Raw genomic sequence first — 21,069 nt, 5'->3', positions numbered from 1 at the left:
AAAATAATAGGAAAAAAACCAGTATCACACATAATCCTATCACCTTAAATATTTATTTTGCTGTATCTTTCCAGATTATTCTGCAGATGTGTTTGAATGCATCATACATATATATACATGTACATATATATATTATACTAAAAGAGATTTTAATGCATGTGCTTTTCTATAGCTGCCTTTAAAATTGATCATAGATACTTGTCCTTGTCAGTAAGTAAATCTACACATTTATCATCACCATCATCTCAGCCATTTTACTTTTATTAGAGATCTCTGAGTTTCTGTTCTTTTCCCAATCACATTTTACTTGAAGGTAAGCTTAGGAAGTTCATTACAGCCGATAGTCCAAGTATTGTCATGTAGAAACTTGACCTTTAATCTAACTTTTACCTTCCTTCTGCCAACTATACTTTTTAAAAAGTGTTTATTAAAAAATGAATCATGTTCAGTAGAGAAAATGTTTATTGAATATATATGTATTAAGTTGTGGTGGGGGTGGTGTTCACTCTCTTCAATCACGTCCGACTGTTTGTGACACCATGGACTGCAGCACGCAGGCTTCCCTGTCCTTCACTGTTTCTTGGAATTTGCTCAAACTCATGTCTGTTGAGTCAAGGATGCCATCCAACCATCTGATCCTCTGTCTTCAATCTTGCCTAGCATCAGGGTCTTTTCCAGTGAGTCAGCTCTTTTACACTGTGTAGAGTTTCAAAATAAAAACAAAGATAATCTTTGTCCTCTATTTCGCTTCTAGTAAAATAATCGTCAGTATTTTAAGACAGTTCCTACATGTACCTCATACTTTTGTTAAAACATAGAAGTGATTTAGAATAGTGAATAATATATGCGGGATTTAAAAATAATTAGAAGTTATATATAGTATATAGAATAGTACAATTGTGGAAACTGGACTTGGAAATCAAGTCTGGGTTCTGGGTCTACATTTGTCTTTCATGGGCCGCCTAACCTTTACCAAATGACCTAATCTCTCAAGACTGAAGTTAATAAAGCATAAGTAATTCCTATATCATTTATATTTGGTATCGATGAGATATATTATGTGGAACTGTTTTTGTATCCTGTAAAGTACAATATTTATGATAAGGTAGTGTCTGCTAGGGCTTCCCTAACAAAATATTAAAGACAGGGAGACTTAAACAACATTTCTCTTAGTTCTGGAGACTGGAAGTCTAAAATCGAAGTATTGGCAGGTTTGGTTTCACCAGAGGCTACGTCTGGTTTGTAGATAGACACATTGCTGTGTCCTCACATGGCTTTTCCTGTGGGCACATTCAGTCTCTTCTTAAAGATTAGGGTTGGGCCCTTACCCTTATGACTCTATATTTAACTTATCTCTTTAAAGGCTTTATCTCCAAAAATCTTAACATTGGGAGTTAGGACTCAACATGTAAATTTGGGGTTGGGAGCAATTCAGTTCCTAACAGTTGGCAATGTTTAGCTCTCCTGAGGAGCTGTTCTTCCTCTAGCTTTTTTTTGGAGAAGGAAATAGCAAACCACTCCAGTACTGTTGCCTGGAAAATCCCATAGCTGGAGGAGCCTGGTAGGCTACAGTCCATGGGGTCAGTCGGACACGACTGAGCGACTTCACTTTCACTTTTCACTTTCATGCATTGGAGAAGGAAATGGCAACCCACTCCAGTGTTCTTGCCTGGAGAATCCCAGGGACGGGGGAGCCTGGTGGGCTGCCGTCTATGGGGTCGCACAGAGTCCGACACGACTGAAGCGACTTAGCAGCAGCAGCCTTTTTTTAATATAATACTTCATTGATGTGCATACAAATGTTCAACTTAGTGACTTTTTACATGTATGTACACCCACGTGACTGCCTCTCGATCAACATTTCCATCATCCCAGAAAGTTGCATTATGCTCCTTTTCAGTCATAAACACCACCGTTATTCTGACACCTATCACAGTACAATAATTTTTTTCTGATTTCTGAACTTTGTATGAATAGATCCATACAACATATACTGTTTAAATAGTTTCTGGTTCATTTGGTACATAATAACATTACTAAGATTAATCCATGCTCTTCCATGTATTAGTGGTTTGGTGGTGGTGGTTGCTTTTTACCCACTCTCCTGGCAGTTTAGATTATTTCCAGGGTGTGGTTATTATAATAAGAGTGCATCAGTATTCTTACCCAAGATTTTTCATAGACATATGCTCTCATATCTCTTGAATATATTCTTAGGAGTAAAATTGCTAAGTAATAGGATGGGTATATATTCAACTCCAGTTACTCAATGGAACGCTGTTTCTATCAATCCAGTATGTATTAAATGGTTGCTTTATATTAAGTTACCAAAATTATATTCTTTATATGCAAGCAGAGGTCTTTCATATTAGTGTGTATCACATATTAACAAGCAGTTAAAATACATCCCACTCTTTAAGTTGTAGTATCACTTGGAGATTATGATCTGTTTTTTGGTTATTGAGAACTAAGAATATAGTAGAGTTACATTGTGGGGAATCATAAATAAATAAAACCAGAAATATTCTTTTTTCTTTCATTTTCCCAGTATTTATTTGAGTCTTTGGTTTGATTTTACATTTAATACGTTTTCTTTTAAACTTTTATTTTAGGGCCTGGGAAAAACTATTCAAGCTATTGCATTTCTGGCTTACCTCTATCAGGAGGGTAATAAAGGTCCTCATTTGATTGTTGTTCCAGCATCAACTATAGGTTTGTAATACTGTGGACAATTTTACTTGACTAAATAGTGTTTTATATGAAGGGAAGAAAAACTGTGTGTGTGTGTGTGTGTGATTTCTTAGTTTGTGGAGGTGGATGTTCATTTTTGTGGTTTCCTTATAACTTTTCTCCCTTTGCATATGTGTGTTATTATACTGGAAGTCTTTTTAAAGAAAATAACTCAGTATAAGTAAGTTATTCAGCTTATAAATTATTACAGATCAAATATCATTTGAAAAGATTGTTTTCGTAATACTTTTAAATTGTTTCATGAGTAATTAATTTAAGGGAAGCTAAGTGAGCTCAACATTCAGAAAACAAAGATCATGGCTTCCGGTCCCATCACTTCATGGGAAATAGATGGGGAAACAGTGGATACAGTTGTCAGACTTTATTTTTCTGGGCTCCAAAATCACTGCAGATGGTGACTGCAGCCATGAAATTAAAAGACGCTTACTCCTTGGAAGGTAAGTTATGACCAACCTAGATAGCATATGACCAACCTAGTAAAGCAGAGACATTACTTTGCCAACAAAGGTTCATCTAGTCAAGGCTATGGTTTTTCCTGTGGTCATGTATGGATGTGAGAGTTGGACTGTGAAGAAGGCTGAGCGCCGAAGAATTGATGCTTTTGAACCGGGGTGTTGGAGAAGACTCTTGAGAGTCCCTTGGACTGCAAGGAGATCCAACCAGTCCATTCTGAAGGAGATCAGCCCTGGGATTTCTTTGGAAGGAATGATGCTAAAGCTGAAACTCCAGTACTTTGGCCACCTCATGCGAAGAGTTGACTCATTGGAAAAGACTCTGATGCTGGGAGGGATTGGGGGCAAGAGGAGAAGGGGAAGACAGAGGATGAGATGGCTGGATGGCATCACTGACTCAATGGATGTGAGTTTGAGTGAACTCCGGGAGTTGGTGATGGACAGGGAGGCCTGGCGTGCTGTGATTCATGGGGTCGCAAAGAGTCGGACATGACTGAGCGACTGATCTGATCTGATCTGAAGTGATTTAAACTTATAATTAAACATTTATTAAGTGAGAAATATGCAGTTCATCCCAATTCAAATTACTGTTTCATTCTTTTTCAATTCATTGTAGACTGGAGTCAGAGAATGTATGTATGAACGTACCCCACCCCCCAAAAAAAAGAAACGTCAAAATTAGAAATTAATAATCATCTGTAAATATAATGATTGGGCTTCTGCTCTTTATTTTGATGCCACCTGAAAATCACAGCGATAAAATTGTGAAGAGTCTGTGATTTTTCAAAATCATCTTCTGTTACTTTTTAAAAGAAGAATTTCCTGGTGTAACTTGTTAGACTTTAGTGTTCATTTCATTGCACACATATATCCTGTTGTAGCAGATGCAAGTAATATCTCTTTTGTCTCATAGATAACTGGTTAAGAGAAGTTAATTTATGGTGCCCCACTTTAAAGGTGCTCTGTTACTATGGTAAGAGTATGTCATTATTCTCTTAACTTTGGAAATTTCTTTAAAATCTTAACATACAGTTAAGTACAATAAATCAATTTGTATGTTTCATCTTTAAATTCTAGGTTCTCAAGAAGAACGTAAACAGATTAGATACAACATTCATAGTAGATATGAAGAATACAATGTAATCGTGACCACGTAAGTATTGAGAAAAAAAAAATTGGAAGAAAAAAAATGTATAGCCACCAAATCTTTTTTTAAAAATGTTTTTAAAATAGTAGTAAAATGAAATAAAATTTGTGCTAAGGACTATGAAACAAAAGTAATACAATGAGTTATGTTGAAGATTTACGCATTTTTCAGTTTGGTGTGTAGTACCATAATAACACTTTTTAATTAATTCTGTAGGAGACCATGATTAAAAGAATTCATCCAGAACTCATCTTTTCTTAATAAAAGAGACTCCATTTTCATATATAGTCTTGTACTGCTAGCTGCTATTAATTGTTATTTCTTGGATTCACTCTACTAGTTTAATATAATGAACAACTAAGCACAGAACATTATGTTCTTAACAGAAATGTCTTAGCTTCATGTTTGTTTGTTTTTTTTTCCCTACTGCTTCTTAAGATGTAACAGTTCATAAAGCAAAGTGTGTGATAATTGCAGATCACATATAAATTGTACCCAAATTGGCCTCTTCTAGATGTGTAGAGGTTGTCTAATTACAACACACAAATTGTCTTTTAACTGCATATTGCAGCTTTTGTAACTTGGTTACATGTGCATCATCATCCTCCCTGGTAGCTCAGATGGTAAAGTATCTGCCTGCAGTGCAGGGAACCTGGGTTCGATCCCTAAATCAGGAAGGTCCACTGGAGAAAGGAATAGCTACCCACCCTAGTATTCTTGCTTGGAGAATTCCATGGACAGAGGAGTCTGGCAGGCTATAGTCCATCGGGTCGCAAAGAGTCAGACACAACTGAGTGACTAACATATACACACTTACATGTACATCAGTAATTATTGGATATAAGTGCATCGGTACTTATTTGAGTACCAGCTATGTTAGGTACTAGCTATTAAAAATCTATAAATAAAAATAATTTTTGAAACATTAATCTCACATGAGTTCATGCTTTTAAAGGTTTATTCTTAGAGACTGATTTTTTCTTTTGGTGACAGGTATAACTGTGCCATCAGCAGTTCTGATGATCGTAGTCTGTTTCGTCGGCTGAAACTGAATTATGCAATTTTTGATGAGGGCCATATGCTGAAGAATATGGGCTCCATCCGCTACCAGCACCTTATGACAATTAATGTAAGAGAATGTTCTCTGAATTTTTCCAAGTATGATAAAATTTTAGATTTTGTGTGTGTGTGTGTGTGTGTGTGTATGGTATCTTAAATTAGGGATCAGTAAACTTTTTCTGTATAGGACCAGATAAGTAGCTTTTCATGCTCCATGAGCCATTCTACTATGGCTCCATGAGCCATAGCTACTATCACTTGTTTTTTGCTTTTTATTTTTTTTAAACCCTTTAAAAATGTAAAAACCAATCTTAGCTCATGAGCTTCAGTTTGCCAACCTTTGTACTATAGGATAAACTTTATGGATATCAGATGTAATCTATCTTCTTTCATTGCTTCATAGAAAAGTAATGTGGGAACATGAGTTAGCCACTTATAAACTATTTTATATATTCTACCTTTAAGTACAATAGATGATAATTTTTTAGAATTACTTATCTTTCATCACAGAATATTTTATTACTAATAATGATTTTAATTTTTTTCTCCACCACTGAGGGAGATAACCAAAAAGTATATAAATATTTTTTTCTTTTAAGGCAACACTAATCTAAACTTTATCTTTGTTCATAGGCAAATAACCGTCTGCTGCTCACAGGCACACCTGTGCAGAATAACCTGTTAGAACTCATGTCGCTGTTGAATTTTGTTATGCCACATATGTTCAGTAGTAGCACCAGTGAAATACGAAGAATGTTTTCTTCTAAGACAGTAAGCATAAATTCATATTTTTTTCTCAAATGTCTTACTTTGTGTTTTATCTGGACCATTTTTTAATTTTGTCTTTTTTCTTGTTTTCATCAGAGATGTGTGCTTATGAAATAAGTTTAAGTGGTTGATATCCCTGTATTTGGATGAGTTGGGAAGTCAGCCAAAATACAATGGGAAATAAACTGGAGGCTTCTATAATCATTGTCTGAAAGTTTTGGTTTTTAATATCCTGATTTTCTGAATCATCATTTCAAATTAGTGGATAGCTCAGATATTTAATATGTGGAGAAAGTTTGATCATGTCATCTTCTTTTTTTAAATTAGATAAATTAGCATTTTTTTTAATAGGTAAACTATAAAGCCAGGCAAGATAGAATATCCCAAAAATTCATATACTGGGAGATATGTTTTGCATTAACACTCCATAAAAGTCACAATAAAGAAATCTTATTTAGAAGAAAATATGGTTAATTTTTTCCCTGTTACTTAGAAAAAGTGAGAGTGTAGTTTTCAGGAACTCTGATTTTCCAGCACAACAATGTTTATATAGGTTCTTGACACTCTCCCAAATCACATGTATTTTACGAGAATTTTCTGATAATCTTCTACTGCCAGCTGCCTTTCTAATTTCACTAATGTAGTCCCTCCCACTTGGTGGTCTTAGCAGATCATAGGATATGGAGGATTCCTTTAAAATCTTAGAATAAAAATCCTCTTCTCCAAAATTAACAGGTTTTGGCTAGGAACTACCCTATTTCTGTAGACTAATTATTTGCATCACCTGCACTAGCTTTCTTTGGGGGCCATTTTCCACAAATAGATAACAAACAAGTTTCTACTTCTCTCTCTCTTTACCTCCACCCAAACTCCCTTAAATACATACACATCTTTTTAAGAGAGTTATCTGTGTGATCGGTAATGACTCCTCAGTTAATAACTTCTGAACAGTGTCCTAGTGCAGTTCAGTTTCATTACCTCCGGAGAGTACCTGATTTGTCACAACACCTGCAAGTACATGTGGAGTCTTAAGAGCCATACGTCAGCCCAGAATTCAAGTTCCGTCTAGAATGAATTGAATTTCTATGGGAAACAACTCAATGTAGTGAGGGAGAGTTTCATGTTGTGTAATAACTTTAAAATGTCATGTTCTTACTTTACTTAGAAACCAGCAGATGAGCAAAGTATATATGAAAAGGAGAGAATAGCACATGCAAAACAAATTATAAAACCATTTATTCTCAGAAGAGTAAAAGAAGAGGTAACTCTTATCTGTGTATTTTTATTATGATTGGTTTTAAAATCTTTTCTACTCTTTATTTGAATGATCTGCTTAAACTGTTTTCCTTTCACAGGTTCTCAAGCAGCTGCCCCCCAAAAAAGATCGAATTGAGTTATGTGCAATGTCAGAGAAGCAGGAACAACTCTATATGAATCTCTTCAACAGATTGAAAAAGTCTATCAATAACATGGGTATAACCTTATTTTCACAATTTTATGTAAAGAATAATCCTGTACTGGGACTGTTTTTTTGTTTAATCGTATGATAGTGGGATTTGCTTTTTTTTTTTAAGTTGCAATTTGAAGAAATAGTTTTAAAACCTTTTGTTTGCATTGAGATGTATTTCAGCAAACAGCCATCAACTTGTTTTTTTTTTTTAATGTGTACTTTTGGATCACAGAAAAAAATACAGAAATGTGCAATGTCATGATGCAATTGAGAAAAATGGCCAATCATCCTTTATTACATCGCCAATATTACACAGCTGAAAAACTCAAGGAAATGTCTCAGCTTATGCTAAAGGTAAGGATTTTGTATGCTAACAGTAAGCTTTATTAGCACTATTAAGCTTTAGATTCATTGTTAGTCTAAAAGTCAGACCATTGAACCTAATAAGGGTATTAACCCTTTAACCAAATATTTAAGAAAAACATTTTTAAGACAAAGTTGAAAACAATTAGGAGACATAAGAGCCAAGAAGGACTGACAGTCTACATCAAGAGTCAGCCAACTATGACCACAAGGCCAAATATGACAGTAGCTGTGTTTACAAATAACGCTTTGTTCGAACACAGCCATATGCTTTTTTTTTTTTTTTTTTTCTTTTTTTTTTTGTTTTTTTTTTTTTTTTCTTCCAATTTTATTTTATTTTTAAACTTTACATAATTGTATTAGTTTTGCCAAATATCAAAATGAATCCTCCACAGGTATACATGCGCTCCCCATCCCGAACCCTCCTCCCTCCTCCCTCCCCATACCATCCCTCTGGGCCGTCCCAGTGCACCAGCCCCAAGCATCCAGCATCATGCATCGAACCTGGACTGGCAACTCGTTTCCTACATGATATTTTATATGTTTCATTGCCATTCTCCCAAATCTTCCCACCCTCTCCCTCTCCCACAGAGTCCATAAGACTGTTCTATACATCAGTGTCTCTTTAGCTGTCTCATACACCAGGTTATTGTTACCATCTTTCTAAATTCCATATATATGCGTTAGTACACTGTATTTATGTTTTTCCTTCTGGCTTACTTCACTCTGTACAATAGGCTCCAGTTTCATCCACCTCATTAGAACTGATTCAAATGTATTCTTTTTAATGGCTGAGTAATACTCCATTGTGTATATGTACCACAGCTTTCCTATCCATTCATCCGCTGATGGACATCTAGGTTGCTTCCATGTCTTGGCTATTATAAACAGTGCTGCGATGAACATTGGGGTACACGTGTCTCTTTCCCTTCTGGTTTCCTCAGTGTGTATGCCCAGCAGTGGGATTGCTGGATCATAAGGCAGTTCTATTTCCAGTTTTTTAAGGAATCTCCACACTGTTCTCCATAGTGGCTGTACTAGTTTGCATTCCCACCAACAGTGTAAGAGGGTTCCCTTTTCTCCACACCCTCTCCAGCATTTATTATTTGTAGACTTTTGGATCGCAGCCATTCTGACTGGTGTGAAATGGTACCTCATAGTGGTTTTGATTTGCATTTGTATCTGTGTTTTATATTAAACTCGTGGAAAATTTTAGACATGTAAAAGTAGAGAGAATTGTGTAATGAAAGCTTCTACCTGTGTAACCTTCACCCATATTCACAGTTATCATCTGGAAGGAGATTGCTCTCTCTTGTTTCACCTAGAATCCTCCCCAGGATTATTTTGAACCAAATTCTAGACATTATTTCAACTGTAAATATATCAGTATATTATCTCTAAAACAGTAAGAACTTCTTATCTGTATTATAGCTAAAAAATAATTATTAATTTCCTTTGCCAAATCTGTTGCACTGAAATACCTAATGATTTAGATATTCTATCTGATCTGAACAATTTTTTTAGATTGTTCTAATCATATTATAAATTATCTTCATTTTGAGGTGTATATTGTTTTGTTTTATTTTGAGGAACCTACACATTGTGAGGCTAACCCTGACCTGATCTTTGAAGATATGGAAGTTATGACAGACTTTGAATTACATGTACTTTGTAAACAGTATCGACATATTAATAACTTCCAGTTAGACATGGACTTGATTTTAGATTCTGGAAAATTCCGAGTTTTAGGATGCATCTTGTCTGAATTGAAGCAGAAGGTACTAAAGAAGAATATTTCTCCCTTATATGTTTTCCCAATTAGTTCAGCTACTTTAAAATAGTTCTGGCATGATTTGACTTTCTTGAGGTTTTAGCCTGTGTTCTGCATTCTTCTAGAAATTAATGTTTTGAGCATTTTTTGGATGTATTTGGACATGTTTTCCTGATTACTTTTCCTCCATCTAATAGAAGTTAGTAGAATGTATTTATATTGATTTTTTAAATAATCTTGTCATTATTTCATAGGTGACATTGTATATAATTGCTTCAAAATTAGTATTTTGAAGGTACATGGTAACATAAATTAATCCTTATATGTGAGCATTAACATAAATTAATGCATAATGTTTACATGTGAAATAGATTTGTAAGATCACAATCTAATTAGTATTTTTTGTAGCTATTCCCATTAATTAGTCTTAAAAATCAATTTTAGGTCCAAAGTTTAGAAGATAATTTATATATAATCTAAAATAAGAAATTTAGCTATGATTACTTGATTATTATTGTTATTATTAAAGAGGCAGTTTTTCATTAGATAATTATTTTATTTTTATGTACCTGACTAATATATGTATTTCCACAGGGTGATAGAGTTGTATTATTTAGCCAATTTACCATGATGCTGGATATTTTAGAGGTTCTCTTAAAACATCATCAGCATAGGTACCTCAGATTAGATGGGAAGACTCAGATTTCTGAAAGGTTGGTATACTTTGGTTTCAGAAAATCTCTACCTTACTCTCAAATAAGAGTAAATGTTAGAATTTTAAATGTCTAGAGCTTTTCATAGAATTGTATATTGCTTTGAGTCTTATGTTTGGTTACTTTAGATCATTCATTACCTTAAGATGAGGAAAATTTAATTTTTGTTCTGAACCATAGTCAAATACATTTTGAAACAACTAGTAGAGTTAGATGTATGTCAGTGCTTTTCTCTTTGAAAATCATTCCAAGTCTAAAGCACATTGTCTTTAAACCAAGATTACCTTAAAATCTTTTGTTTTGAGGGTAGTTGAGTAAGTTTGGGGTTTTGGTTGTCTTAAAAGCAGTGCTTTTTCTAGTGTGTTTAAACTGCATTATATCTTTGGTTTATTTTTTTATCAGCTAGAGTAAATTTTTTTTTCCTGCATTGAGTAGGAAGAGAAGTAATGCTAAAGAGAACAAACCATTATAGTTTTAATGGTTATAGTTTTAACCATTTTAATCTTGAAATGCATAGTTCATCAGGGATATTGTCTGTGAGTCATAACTGACTGACTCTAAGAAGGTTAAAGATCACAAAGCCGTATCAGAATTTAGAAAAGCCAAGAGTCTTTTAACAAAAGACAAAATTAGTTAGGAATTAATCAAATCTGCATAGTTAAAAGTAAGAATTATTAATAGTAGGGAGATAAATGGTGTAGAAAAGAAAAATAACTAGAGTGCCAAGAGCATATATTTACATCTTGAAGTTTATTTTCCATGTGATGTGATTGCTTTCAGTTTTCATTATAAACCTTTTTGTGATATTTAACCTAATATATTTATCTTATAGGATTCATCTAATTGATGAGTTTAATACCGATATGGATATCTTTGTCTTTCTGCTGTCAACAAAAGCTGGCGGCTTAGGAATAAACCTGACTTCAGCAAATGTTGTTATACTTCATGATATTGACTGTAATCCTTACAATGACAAACAAGCAGAAGATAGATGCCATAGAGTAGGCCAGACGAAGTGAGTGTTTGCAGTTGAAATTTATTTTTAATTAAATGCCAATTTAATTTCTATAGAGTATTAGAATATGATCTGTCAGATGTCCTTTCTTAGTTTTTTGTTTTTATATTTTCAGCAAAGCAAGACTCCTGTGGTATTTTATATCAACAGTGTTGGATATGAACTCCACTATATAACCTATTCCTATTCTAGTAATTAAAGCAGGGAATTCCCTGGAGGTCCAGGGGTTAGGACTAGGCACGTTCACTGCCAGGAGAGCGGGTTCAATCCCTGGCTGGGGAACTAGGATCCCACAAGCTACATGGTGCAGCCTAAAAAATAAAACAGAATAACCTCCCACCCCCAGTCCATATCGTTCTGCAACTAATGAAAACGAAGTCCTACCAATGGCCCAGCCCCTTTGAAAAAGATTAGTAATTGAAATAACTTCTTGTTAAGCCATGTAAGAGCCAGACACATTTGGTAATGTGATACAGTTGCTACCTTCTTACCTCATAGGAAATAGATTATGTGAGCTGTAGGTATTTTAGGTGAAGGTTAAATTAGACATTGCTCACAGGACATAAAGAGGTGAAAATACCTATAATTCAGCTCTGTTCTCAATGTAAACAGCAAACAATCAGTCTTTGTGGGGTGTTTTACTGTATTTCCAAAAGACATTGATAAGTTCATTTGTGAACCAAATATTTATTAGTACTTATTGTAGAACTAAAACCTCCTATGTAATCCTTGTACTTTACAACACTTCCATACTTTTTGTACTAAATTATATCTCTGGGAACCTGATAAGAAAAGCATGTTCTTTGTTAAATGAAATACCTACCTGAACCCAGAATTGTTTGTTGTAATACAGTTATACCAGCAATTTTTATAGATACCTTTTTTCTTATCCTTTGGATCAGTAAGGATGTTTGAAAGTGACATGCTCAGAAAATGTCAATCTCAAGTAGTGTGAATAAAAGAATTTAAATTTATGGATGTATTCATTAAAACAATTTTCTAATTATTCTTACTGCATTCTTAAGCGATTTATGTATTTCATAGTTTATATATATCAAATAATTTTATATTAAGTAACCAGTGGACATATCTTGTGTTTTCTTTAGAGAAGTACTAGTTATAAAATTAATAGGCCAAGGGACAATTGAAGAATCCATGCTAAAAATTAATCAACAGAAATTGAAACTAGAACAAGATATGACCACAGTAGATGAAGGTAAGTTTTTTATCAGCATAAAATATGGAAAGGCGTCAATTTAGCAGTAGCAGGGAGTAACAAAGATGATTTGAGTCCTTGATTGGTATGCAGATTAACGGATAGCACAGGAGAACATAAGCATACTTGTGTTAAAAGTACTGCAGTAACTAAGATCATTTTGCCAGAACTGATAAAACCACTTTGATTTTGAAAAATTCTGTCTCTTCCATTCTCAGTCTCTGACACAAAAATATCCCAGAAATAAAATTGGGTCCATAATTTTATCTGCAGTTTTGTAATTCACTTACTATATTAGAAATATTTATGAATCCAAAGCACATGGCACAATATTAAGTTCTTAAGAACTCTAACATTTATATTAATTTCATTTTGACTAGCAAAATACTCATTACTCTAGAGTACAATAAAATGCACTTATTAAAAAATTGAATAATTTCAAATTAAAGAGCAATTGGATATTAGAAACAATCATCAAATAGAACCCTCTCCATTTCCTCCATCTTTTTAAAGAGAATGATTTTTAAAGTTTTAATGTTTTATTAAAAAGGTAAATAAATCCACATAGTTCAAGATTCCTAAGATATAAAAGGGCAAATAAAAGCCTCCTTCCCACCCTATCACCCAGCTTCCTTGTAAAGTTTATTTTTTATTGTATGACCAGTTATTTCTGCATCTTACTTTTTTATGTGATGTTAAATTTGGTTTCATGGACTGTTTTCAAGTCTTTGGACAAGTTCAGAGGCAAGCATGTCAGTGAATGTCCTGAGAGTTTATACAGTGGTTTGTCATCTTATGCATATTTTTTACTGAAAGGAGAAGAGTAGATAAAAGTATTCTTACATTTAGACTCTAGCTGGGGTCTGTATGAGTGACAGAGAAAGAGAGATGCCTGGATAAGTGTGTCTAGATACTGGGGTCTTGTTTAATTGAAATTTTCTTTAAGTCAATGATTATCTTTGGACTGAAAATAAGTTTAGATGAAATTATTTCTGTTTGGTTGGATTTATGAGGTTTGTCTTTATTTTCACATTCAGATTGTTACATAGATGCTTTTATTTAGTGAACCTGAGGAGTAAATACTATGTAGTCTATAGGATATGATCCAGGCTATCTATATCTGTCTCTGTATATCTTTATCAAATCAGAAAGAGAAGCTGTAGACTGCTCTGCTGGCAATGTGAACATGAGCACAGGGGAAGTAGCCCTAATATTATTTGTAGGAATTTGAGAAGGTTTTTAACAGGGAGTAACACTGAATCAAACTGGGCTTTGAAAGATGATTAAGAATTCACCAAAAGTAGAGAAAATTGGAAAGAAGTATGCTTCATAAAATATTTTTATCAAACTTGTAACACCAGTTTCTGACCTGCAGGTGACGAAGGAAGTATGCCAGCAGATATAGCCACATTACTGAAAACATCAATGGGCCTGTGAAGTAAGAATTGTTAATTCCTAACTGATGAGGAAATATCAACTTGGTGCACTCAAGGACATTTACATTATGATGACCATGGGGTTTATGAACATTTATAACTTTTTATAATTTCCATATTACATTTCTCATAGTATGGACAACTTTTTTGCCACTAACTGAATTCTCCAGATGCTCACATGTGAAATTTCGAAAAAAGCCACGAATATGTAGTCTTGAAGATGTTAAATAATCATTTTACAAAACAGTTTTCTGAATGGGGATTAGTTGGTGATTGTTTGTAACAAATACGCTAATGCTTTAGAAATGTCAGTATTTTTGTAATTATTTCTACCTCCAAATATATATATATATATATTGTCTTTCACTGGATAATGTGTGTAGATTTTTACATGTGCCTTATTTGACAATGCTTATGTCTTGTTTTTGCTCGTCTCATTTGAAGTTTTTTTTTAATTATGTTAAAGAATGCAGCTGTATAGATTATATAGTTTTCATTTTATTGCTATTTGAAACAGATGTTCACCACTGTCAATAAGAACTCAACCTGAATTTAAAGGTGGCATTCCATATACTAACCCCCTGCCCAGGTCCTCCCAAGTACTTCTGTTAACACAAATTTGTTTGGCTAGGCACTAAGTTGTTTTCCAGTGAATAGTAACTGAAGAAGCCTTTATCTTACTCCATGAAGTAAATCCTTCTGTTCATTTCCCAACTGCACTAACTGTGCTTACTAGTCTACCTATTCTTGTGCATGTTTTCATTATTTTCCCTCTCCTGGCTTTTGCTTCTCTTGAAACTATTGCCCAGTTATTTCTGCTCCAGTTCTCTTTACATAGTAGTTTATTCCTGCCACATCAGCAAAATGTTGGTGACATTTTTCTAGTCTGGCAGAACAGATTAGCAGGCTGATTCACTTCAAAGCAGACTGAATATGACTTCATTTTAAGGCAGCATTAGGTACTGCATGGAAATAGGTCATTAACTTTGAATTCTTATCAAAATATAATTTACACTTGGCAGAATTTCCAGTACAGGACCTCCTGAAGAGAGAGCCATTCTTCAATTCCAATTCAGTGTGGGTGACAAAGTGAAATTTAGAAGTAAAGTTGTCTACTTGATATTTAAGTCTTTATTAAATCTTTCTTTAAATTTTTGCCTGTTGGTCTATATTGCTGTTTTTATTATGCATCAGTTTCTTTGTATAACTTGTGAGTTTCATGTGTTTTGTTTTATTATGTAAATATCATTATAAATAAACTTATTTATAAATCAAAGATTTGTTCATTTTTGAAGATTATACTTTCACAACATCCTGACTTTCTAAGTTTCTAGAGTAATAGAACTCTTCAGTTGAAGGCTAATGAAGCTCTTATAGTGATTCTTCAGATACTATAGACCCTGAAAACTCATGACTCAGTAGACTTACCCAGTCTTGAAAGATTGAAAAGACTCTGCAAATAGTATTACTACCTCCTTCTACATCATGGTACCCAAATCACTTATATTGTTGAGAATGTTACCTTCTAAAAATCTTAAATGGGTTCCTTGTAACTTTCTTGTATTAATGTGTCTTCAGTGATAGGCTGTTTCTTTTGTTGTTGTTTAATCCATATTTTTATGTTTAATTAAATGTAGTTGGGTTCTCCCTGTAAAGCTCTGTTATGTTTTTGGCTTAATAAAAACAATTATGATCATAAGTTGTATTACATACATTTTGTAGTAGTTTCTGTATTGAGCACAAATGGTATTATGTGTCTTGTCTCTTTCTCAGTAAACTGGAATGATTACTTTGGATGTATTCTCATTAGTCCTTTTATTGAACTGATAGCAGTAAAATTCGAAATCCATATTCAGTAAAGACTATATGAAGCCACAGTTGTTGGAGTAATGTTTGGCCAACTGAAGCACTGTATGTTTTTTTAATACAGGTCACACAGGGATAAAAGACATAATGTGTTTTCATAACTCTTAGTTCTGACCCCAGTCTTGTAACTTTATACCAATAGATATGTATGTTGAAACATTAATATTGTTCCTCATTGGTGTTATTGTATAATGATGATTAGATAAGAGTATCAGGAGATTTGGTTTCCATTTGTGTGACCTTAAGATATTTAAATGGTCTATAAATTAAGGAATTGATTGTTTTAACTTCCCAAAAGGTATGATTTCTTACTAATTATAAATATAATATGCAACTCATTTCTGCTGTGATTAATTCATGTACTCTCGCCCTTGCTTACTTGCTCAGTGAGGAGATGTTTAAATACAGGATGGGATAATGGAATATGTTGTTCTTTTCAGTGAAAAAAAGATGACCTAAAGGTTATGATGATGCTGTGATTGAAATATTTCCTTATAAAATCTGCTATGGTTGCATTTTCTGTTGAATCATGATATGTGTAAACAGTGGGACTCTATATTATAGAGTTTTCATAATTTATATAAATATATTTATCACTAAGTTCTATTTTCAATACAGCTTGTTAGAATGTAATTACGTGGAGGAAAATCAATATATATAAGAGGGAAGAAAAGTTTCTACCTTTATTATCTAGAGTATTATTTGAATTTCTTCTGTGAAACACAATTTTTTTTTCCCTCTAGACTGCCCTGATGACATATATGAGGACTATGCAATGAGAAGTTGCTTACAACCTATTATCATTTCTTAACAGCTACTAACAGTAAGAAAAGTAATCTGAAGAAGCAAGGTACTTGAGAAATACACTTTGTTTTTCAGTGTAATTCTTTTTTTGTTTGTTTTTAATTTTTTATCGAAGGATAATAGCTTTACAGAATTTTGTTGTTTTCTGTCAAACCTCAACAAGAATCAGCCATAAGTATACATACATCCCCTCCCTTTTGAAACTCCCTCCTATCTCCCTCCCATCCACCCCTCTAGGTTGATACAGAGCCCTGTTTTGAGTTTCCTGAGCCATACAGCAAATTCCTGTTGGCCATCTATTTTACATATGGTAATGTAAGTTTCCATGTTACTCTTTCTGTTCATCTCACCCTCTCGTCCCCTCTCCCCATGTCCGTAAGTCTATTCTCTATGTCTGCTTCTCCATTGTTGCCCTGTAAATAAATACTTCAGTACCATTTTTCTAGAGTCCGTATATATGTGTTAGAATACGGTATTTATCTTTCTCTTTCTGACTCTCAGTGTAATTCTTAATAATGTGTACAGTAATTTTTTTCCTCAGATTTCATAGAATTGTTATGAAGAAAGAAGCACCTTAAACAAGATCACAGTTACATGGACTTGCCTTTTCTTTCTTCTTTTCCCATACCCTGTCCCCACTTTTTGCTTCTCAACTATATTCTCTTTCCTCTGCCATTCATTTCATGGATAAGGCTATCTGTTTTGTTAATCTATTTCCTGATATGACATACTAAGATTAGACAACTCAATAATATTAACATGTATATTGAACTAAAATGTTATTTTTTAATATAATTATGGTTTAAAATAGATTGGGATAATCCAAATATACAGTTTATTGAAAGATTTCTATGTAAATGGCTTGTTTATATGGGTAGTTCTTGTACAGTCATGTAGAACTATAAAAATGATTGAAGTTGAAAGTGTAAAATAATCCTCAGGAAAAATGATTGTTCCATGGCCTTTAAAAATTTTGTCAGCATAAAGTAAATTTATAAGTAAATGAATGAAATAGGAAAACCAATATTTAGTGCACTGTAAAATATTAGAAACATTGAGAAAATTTTTGTAAAAAATTTATCAAAGTAGTTGGAATGGTACCTTCCTATAAAACTTGCAGGCAAGAATTTTTTTTTTTTAAACTTTTGCAAATAGTCATAATCCTAGATTTCAATCAGCTTCCAACATTTCATTGCTTTTTCAGTGTTATGAAATAATGCCCCCCTTCCCTGCTGTTTTTTCTTTTTAAGTGGACTTTAGTAAAGGAGATTAGGTTCATAGCAAATTAAGCAGGATGTACAGAGGGTTCCCATGTACTCTTGTCCCCACACAACACAACTTCCCTCGCTATCAACATCTTACACCAAAATGATACTTTTGTTACAATCAGTGAACCTACATTGAGACATCATAATCACCAAAAGTCCATCGATTACACTAAGGTTCACTCTTGATGTTGTATGGTGTATGGGTTTGACAAATGAACCCATTATAGTATCTTGCAGAATAGTCTTACTGCTTTAAAAATCCATTGAAGTTTCCTCCATGTCTTTTCATGGCTTGATAGCTCATTTCTTTTTAGCACTGAAAAATGTTCTCTTGTTGGGTAAACCACAGTTTTCTTATCCATTAACCTACTAATGGATATTTTGGTTGCTTGAAAGTTGTGGCAATTATTGATGAGGCTACCAACAATATCAGTGTGCTGATTTTCTGGTGGACCTGTTTTCAACTCCCTTGGGCAAATACCAAAGAGTGTGATTGCTGAATCATATGGTAAGAGTATGTTTAATTTTGTAAGAAATTGCCAAACTCTCTGTCAAGGTATATGTACTATTTTGCATTTATATCAGAAATGAATAAAAGTCCCTGTGGCCCCACATCCTTGCCAGCATTTGGTGTTATATTTTGAATTTTTACCTTTATAATAGGTATGTAATAGTATCTCATTGTTTGCAGTTCCCTGGTAACATATAATGTTGAGCATCTTTTCATATGCTTATTTGCCAGCTGTGTGTCTTTGATGAGGTGTGTATCCAGATGTTTTCGTCTATTTTGTAATCAGGTTGTTTATTTTGTTGTTGATGTTTAAGAGTTCTTTATATATTTTGGATGAAGTCCTTTTGCAGATATTTTCTTCTTATCTGTGCCTTGGCTTCTCATTCTTTTCATCTTCTGTTCTTTTAATGTGAAGGATTTTTCACCAGTCTCACTTCCTCCAGGATATCTTCATCTTTGTCACAACCACTTTCCTCATCTATGTCAGTAAATTTGCCTTACCAAGTTCTTCAGACTGCGTGTGAAGACTGTCTTTCCATTTATGTTCAGTTTGAGTTTCACTCCAGCATTACCACTTTTCTTTACTGCACTTTCATCTTTGTTGGTGAGTTCTCTTTGTCTTTTTTTTTTTAAATACTTTAATTTTATTGGAGTAGAATGGATTTACAATGTTGTTTCACCTGTGCATCTAAGTGATTCAGTTATACATTCAGATATTTTTTAGATTCTTTGGTCATATAAGTAATTACAGTGCTGAGTAGAGTTCCGTGTGCTATACAGGAGGGGGTCCTTGTTGGTTATCGGTCATATACAGTAGTATATGTATGTTCATCCCAAACTCCTAGTTTATTCCCCACTACACACACTTTCATTTTTGGTAACCATAAATTTGTTTTCAATATCTAAGTCTGTTTCTGTTTTGTAAATAAATTCATTTGTATCCTTTTCAGATCCCACATATAAGTGATACTCATGATTTTTTCTGGCTCACTTAACGTGGCGTGGTAATGTCTAGGTCCATCCATGTTGCTGCAAATGGCATTATTTCATTCTGTTGATGGCTGAATAGTATTCTATTATATATATGTTCCACCTCCTAGCCCTCCTCTGTTGATGGACATGTAGGTTGCTTTGATGCCCTGGCTATTGTAAATAGTGCTGTGATGAACATCAGGATGCGTGTGTCTTTTCAGGTTATTGTTTTCTCTGGAAATATGCCCAGGTATATAATTGCTGGATCACATGATAATTCTGGTTTTAGTTTTTAAGGAACTTGCATACTGTTCTCCATAGTGATTATAACAGTTTACATCCCCACCAACAGTGTAAGAGGGTTCTCCTTTCTCCATACCCTTTCCAGTATTTATTATTTATAGACTTGATTTTTGATGATGGCCATTTTGACTACTGTGAGGTGATACCCCATTGAAGCAACAGCTTTGATTCGCATTTCTCTGATAATTAGTGATGGTGAGCATCTTTTCTTGTGTTTTTTGGCCATTTTGTGTTTTCTTTGGAGAAATGTCTCTTTAGATCTTTTGCCCATTTTTTGACTGTCAGTTTTTTGACAGAGTTGCATGACCTTTTTGTATATTTTGAAGGTTTAATCCCTTATCTGTCACTTCATTTGCAAGTATTTTCTCCTGAGGGTTGTCTTTTCATTTTGTTAATGGTTTCCTTTGCTGTGGGTGAGTTCCTCTTTTCAATTATCCATTTTTGTAAAATGTCAAGTGGGTTTATCACTGAGAAGCAAGCAGGCAGCACAGCTACACGCGTTGCTGTCTGTGCGTGAATGACAGATGTGCAGTGACCAGTCTCCAGCAGACTCAAAGAAGTGGCGTGATTGGTCATACATCCGTCTGTTATTTACGTAGTGACTTGTGGGCTGAAGCGCTAGCAGCAAACTTTATACTTTATGCAATTACTCATTAATACACCATGGAAACTGAAATCCAAACCATTTCTTTTTTTGGAAAGTATGTAACTAAACCATAGACTGAAATTCATGCATGTCAGAACTAGTGCAAAGCATGGCCTGCCTGTATTGTAAACTATTTTCCCTGCTTATAGATAATGTGAAGCTCTTCTGGAGAAAAAAAGATACTGGAAACAAAAGTCTTTTTTTTTTAATCCCCTTTCCTCCTCTTTTTTCTTTTAATGAGCAGAATATGACAGAAGTCAAAGTGTTGATGGAGTTGAGGGGATGGTGTATGCACATTATGCAGCATGTTGATATAGCTTCTTATCTGATGAGAGTGATGCTGTGAAGAAGAATAAAGGTTGGAGGCGGCCGGCATTACCTAGAGTTTGGTCTGGGGCCTTCGCAGTATCCAGTCAGCGATGGCAGGAATGCTTTGGACTTTCTTCCGTAATGTCACCAGCCTGGGGTGGATGTCCAGCAAATCAGATTTAAAGACCAAAAGTGTGGTACTGCAAATTTCCCAGTAGAAGTCTGCCCAAGTTACCTAGTTTAAAGGAA

The 21,069-nt window shown here is 34.1% G+C and overlaps 3 protein-coding genes across 8 annotated transcripts in view; 2 read left to right on the top strand and 1 right to left on the bottom strand.

Moving 5' to 3' along the window:
- Positions 1-15,417, top strand: part of SMARCAD1 (SNF2 related chromatin remodeling ATPase with DExD box 1) — a 91,208-nt gene extending 75,791 nt beyond the window's left edge. For all 6 annotated transcript variants that reach the window (XM_019962450.2, XM_019962449.2, XM_070790871.1 and 3 more), the window contains 13 exons: positions 2,613-2,712; positions 4,117-4,176; positions 4,281-4,356; positions 5,344-5,479; positions 6,043-6,180; positions 7,343-7,438; positions 7,533-7,650; positions 7,860-7,981; positions 9,580-9,768; positions 10,356-10,474; positions 11,307-11,489; positions 12,596-12,705; positions 14,081-15,417. In XM_019962450.2, the coding sequence (XP_019818009.1) occupies positions 2,613-2,712; positions 4,117-4,176; positions 4,281-4,356; positions 5,344-5,479; positions 6,043-6,180; positions 7,343-7,438; positions 7,533-7,650; positions 7,860-7,981; positions 9,580-9,768; positions 10,356-10,474; positions 11,307-11,489; positions 12,596-12,705; positions 14,081-14,142 (1,509 nt within the window). In that variant the 3' untranslated portion in view covers positions 14,143-15,417. The remainder of the gene's footprint in view (positions 1-2,612; positions 2,713-4,116; positions 4,177-4,280; positions 4,357-5,343; positions 5,480-6,042; positions 6,181-7,342; positions 7,439-7,532; positions 7,651-7,859; positions 7,982-9,579; positions 9,769-10,355; positions 10,475-11,306; positions 11,490-12,595; positions 12,706-14,080) is intronic.
- PDLIM5 (PDZ and LIM domain 5) overlaps positions 12,419-21,069 on the top strand; it is a 402,175-nt gene continuing 393,524 nt past the window's right edge. The window contains exon 1 of the mRNA XM_070790876.1: positions 12,419-12,437. Within this exon, the coding sequence (XP_070646977.1) occupies positions 12,423-12,437 (15 nt within the window). The 5' untranslated portion in view covers positions 12,419-12,422. The remainder of the gene's footprint in view (positions 12,438-21,069) is intronic.
- The window catches only part of HPGDS (hematopoietic prostaglandin D synthase), a 37,921-nt gene continuing 32,465 nt past the window's right edge, over positions 15,614-21,069 (bottom strand). The window contains exon 6 of the mRNA XM_070790882.1: positions 15,614-21,055. Coding sequence (XP_070646983.1) covers positions 20,891-21,055 — 165 coding nt within the window. The 3' untranslated portion in view covers positions 15,614-20,890. The remainder of the gene's footprint in view (positions 21,056-21,069) is intronic.

The sequence above is a fragment of the Bos indicus genome, chromosome 6 (assembly GCF_029378745.1).
Source record: "Bos indicus isolate NIAB-ARS_2022 breed Sahiwal x Tharparkar chromosome 6, NIAB-ARS_B.indTharparkar_mat_pri_1.0, whole genome shotgun sequence".
Lineage (NCBI taxonomy): Eukaryota > Metazoa > Chordata > Mammalia > Artiodactyla > Bovidae > Bos > Bos indicus.
Note: the sequence above shows the minus strand (reverse complement) of the source record. Positions and strands in the feature narration are given on the sequence as shown.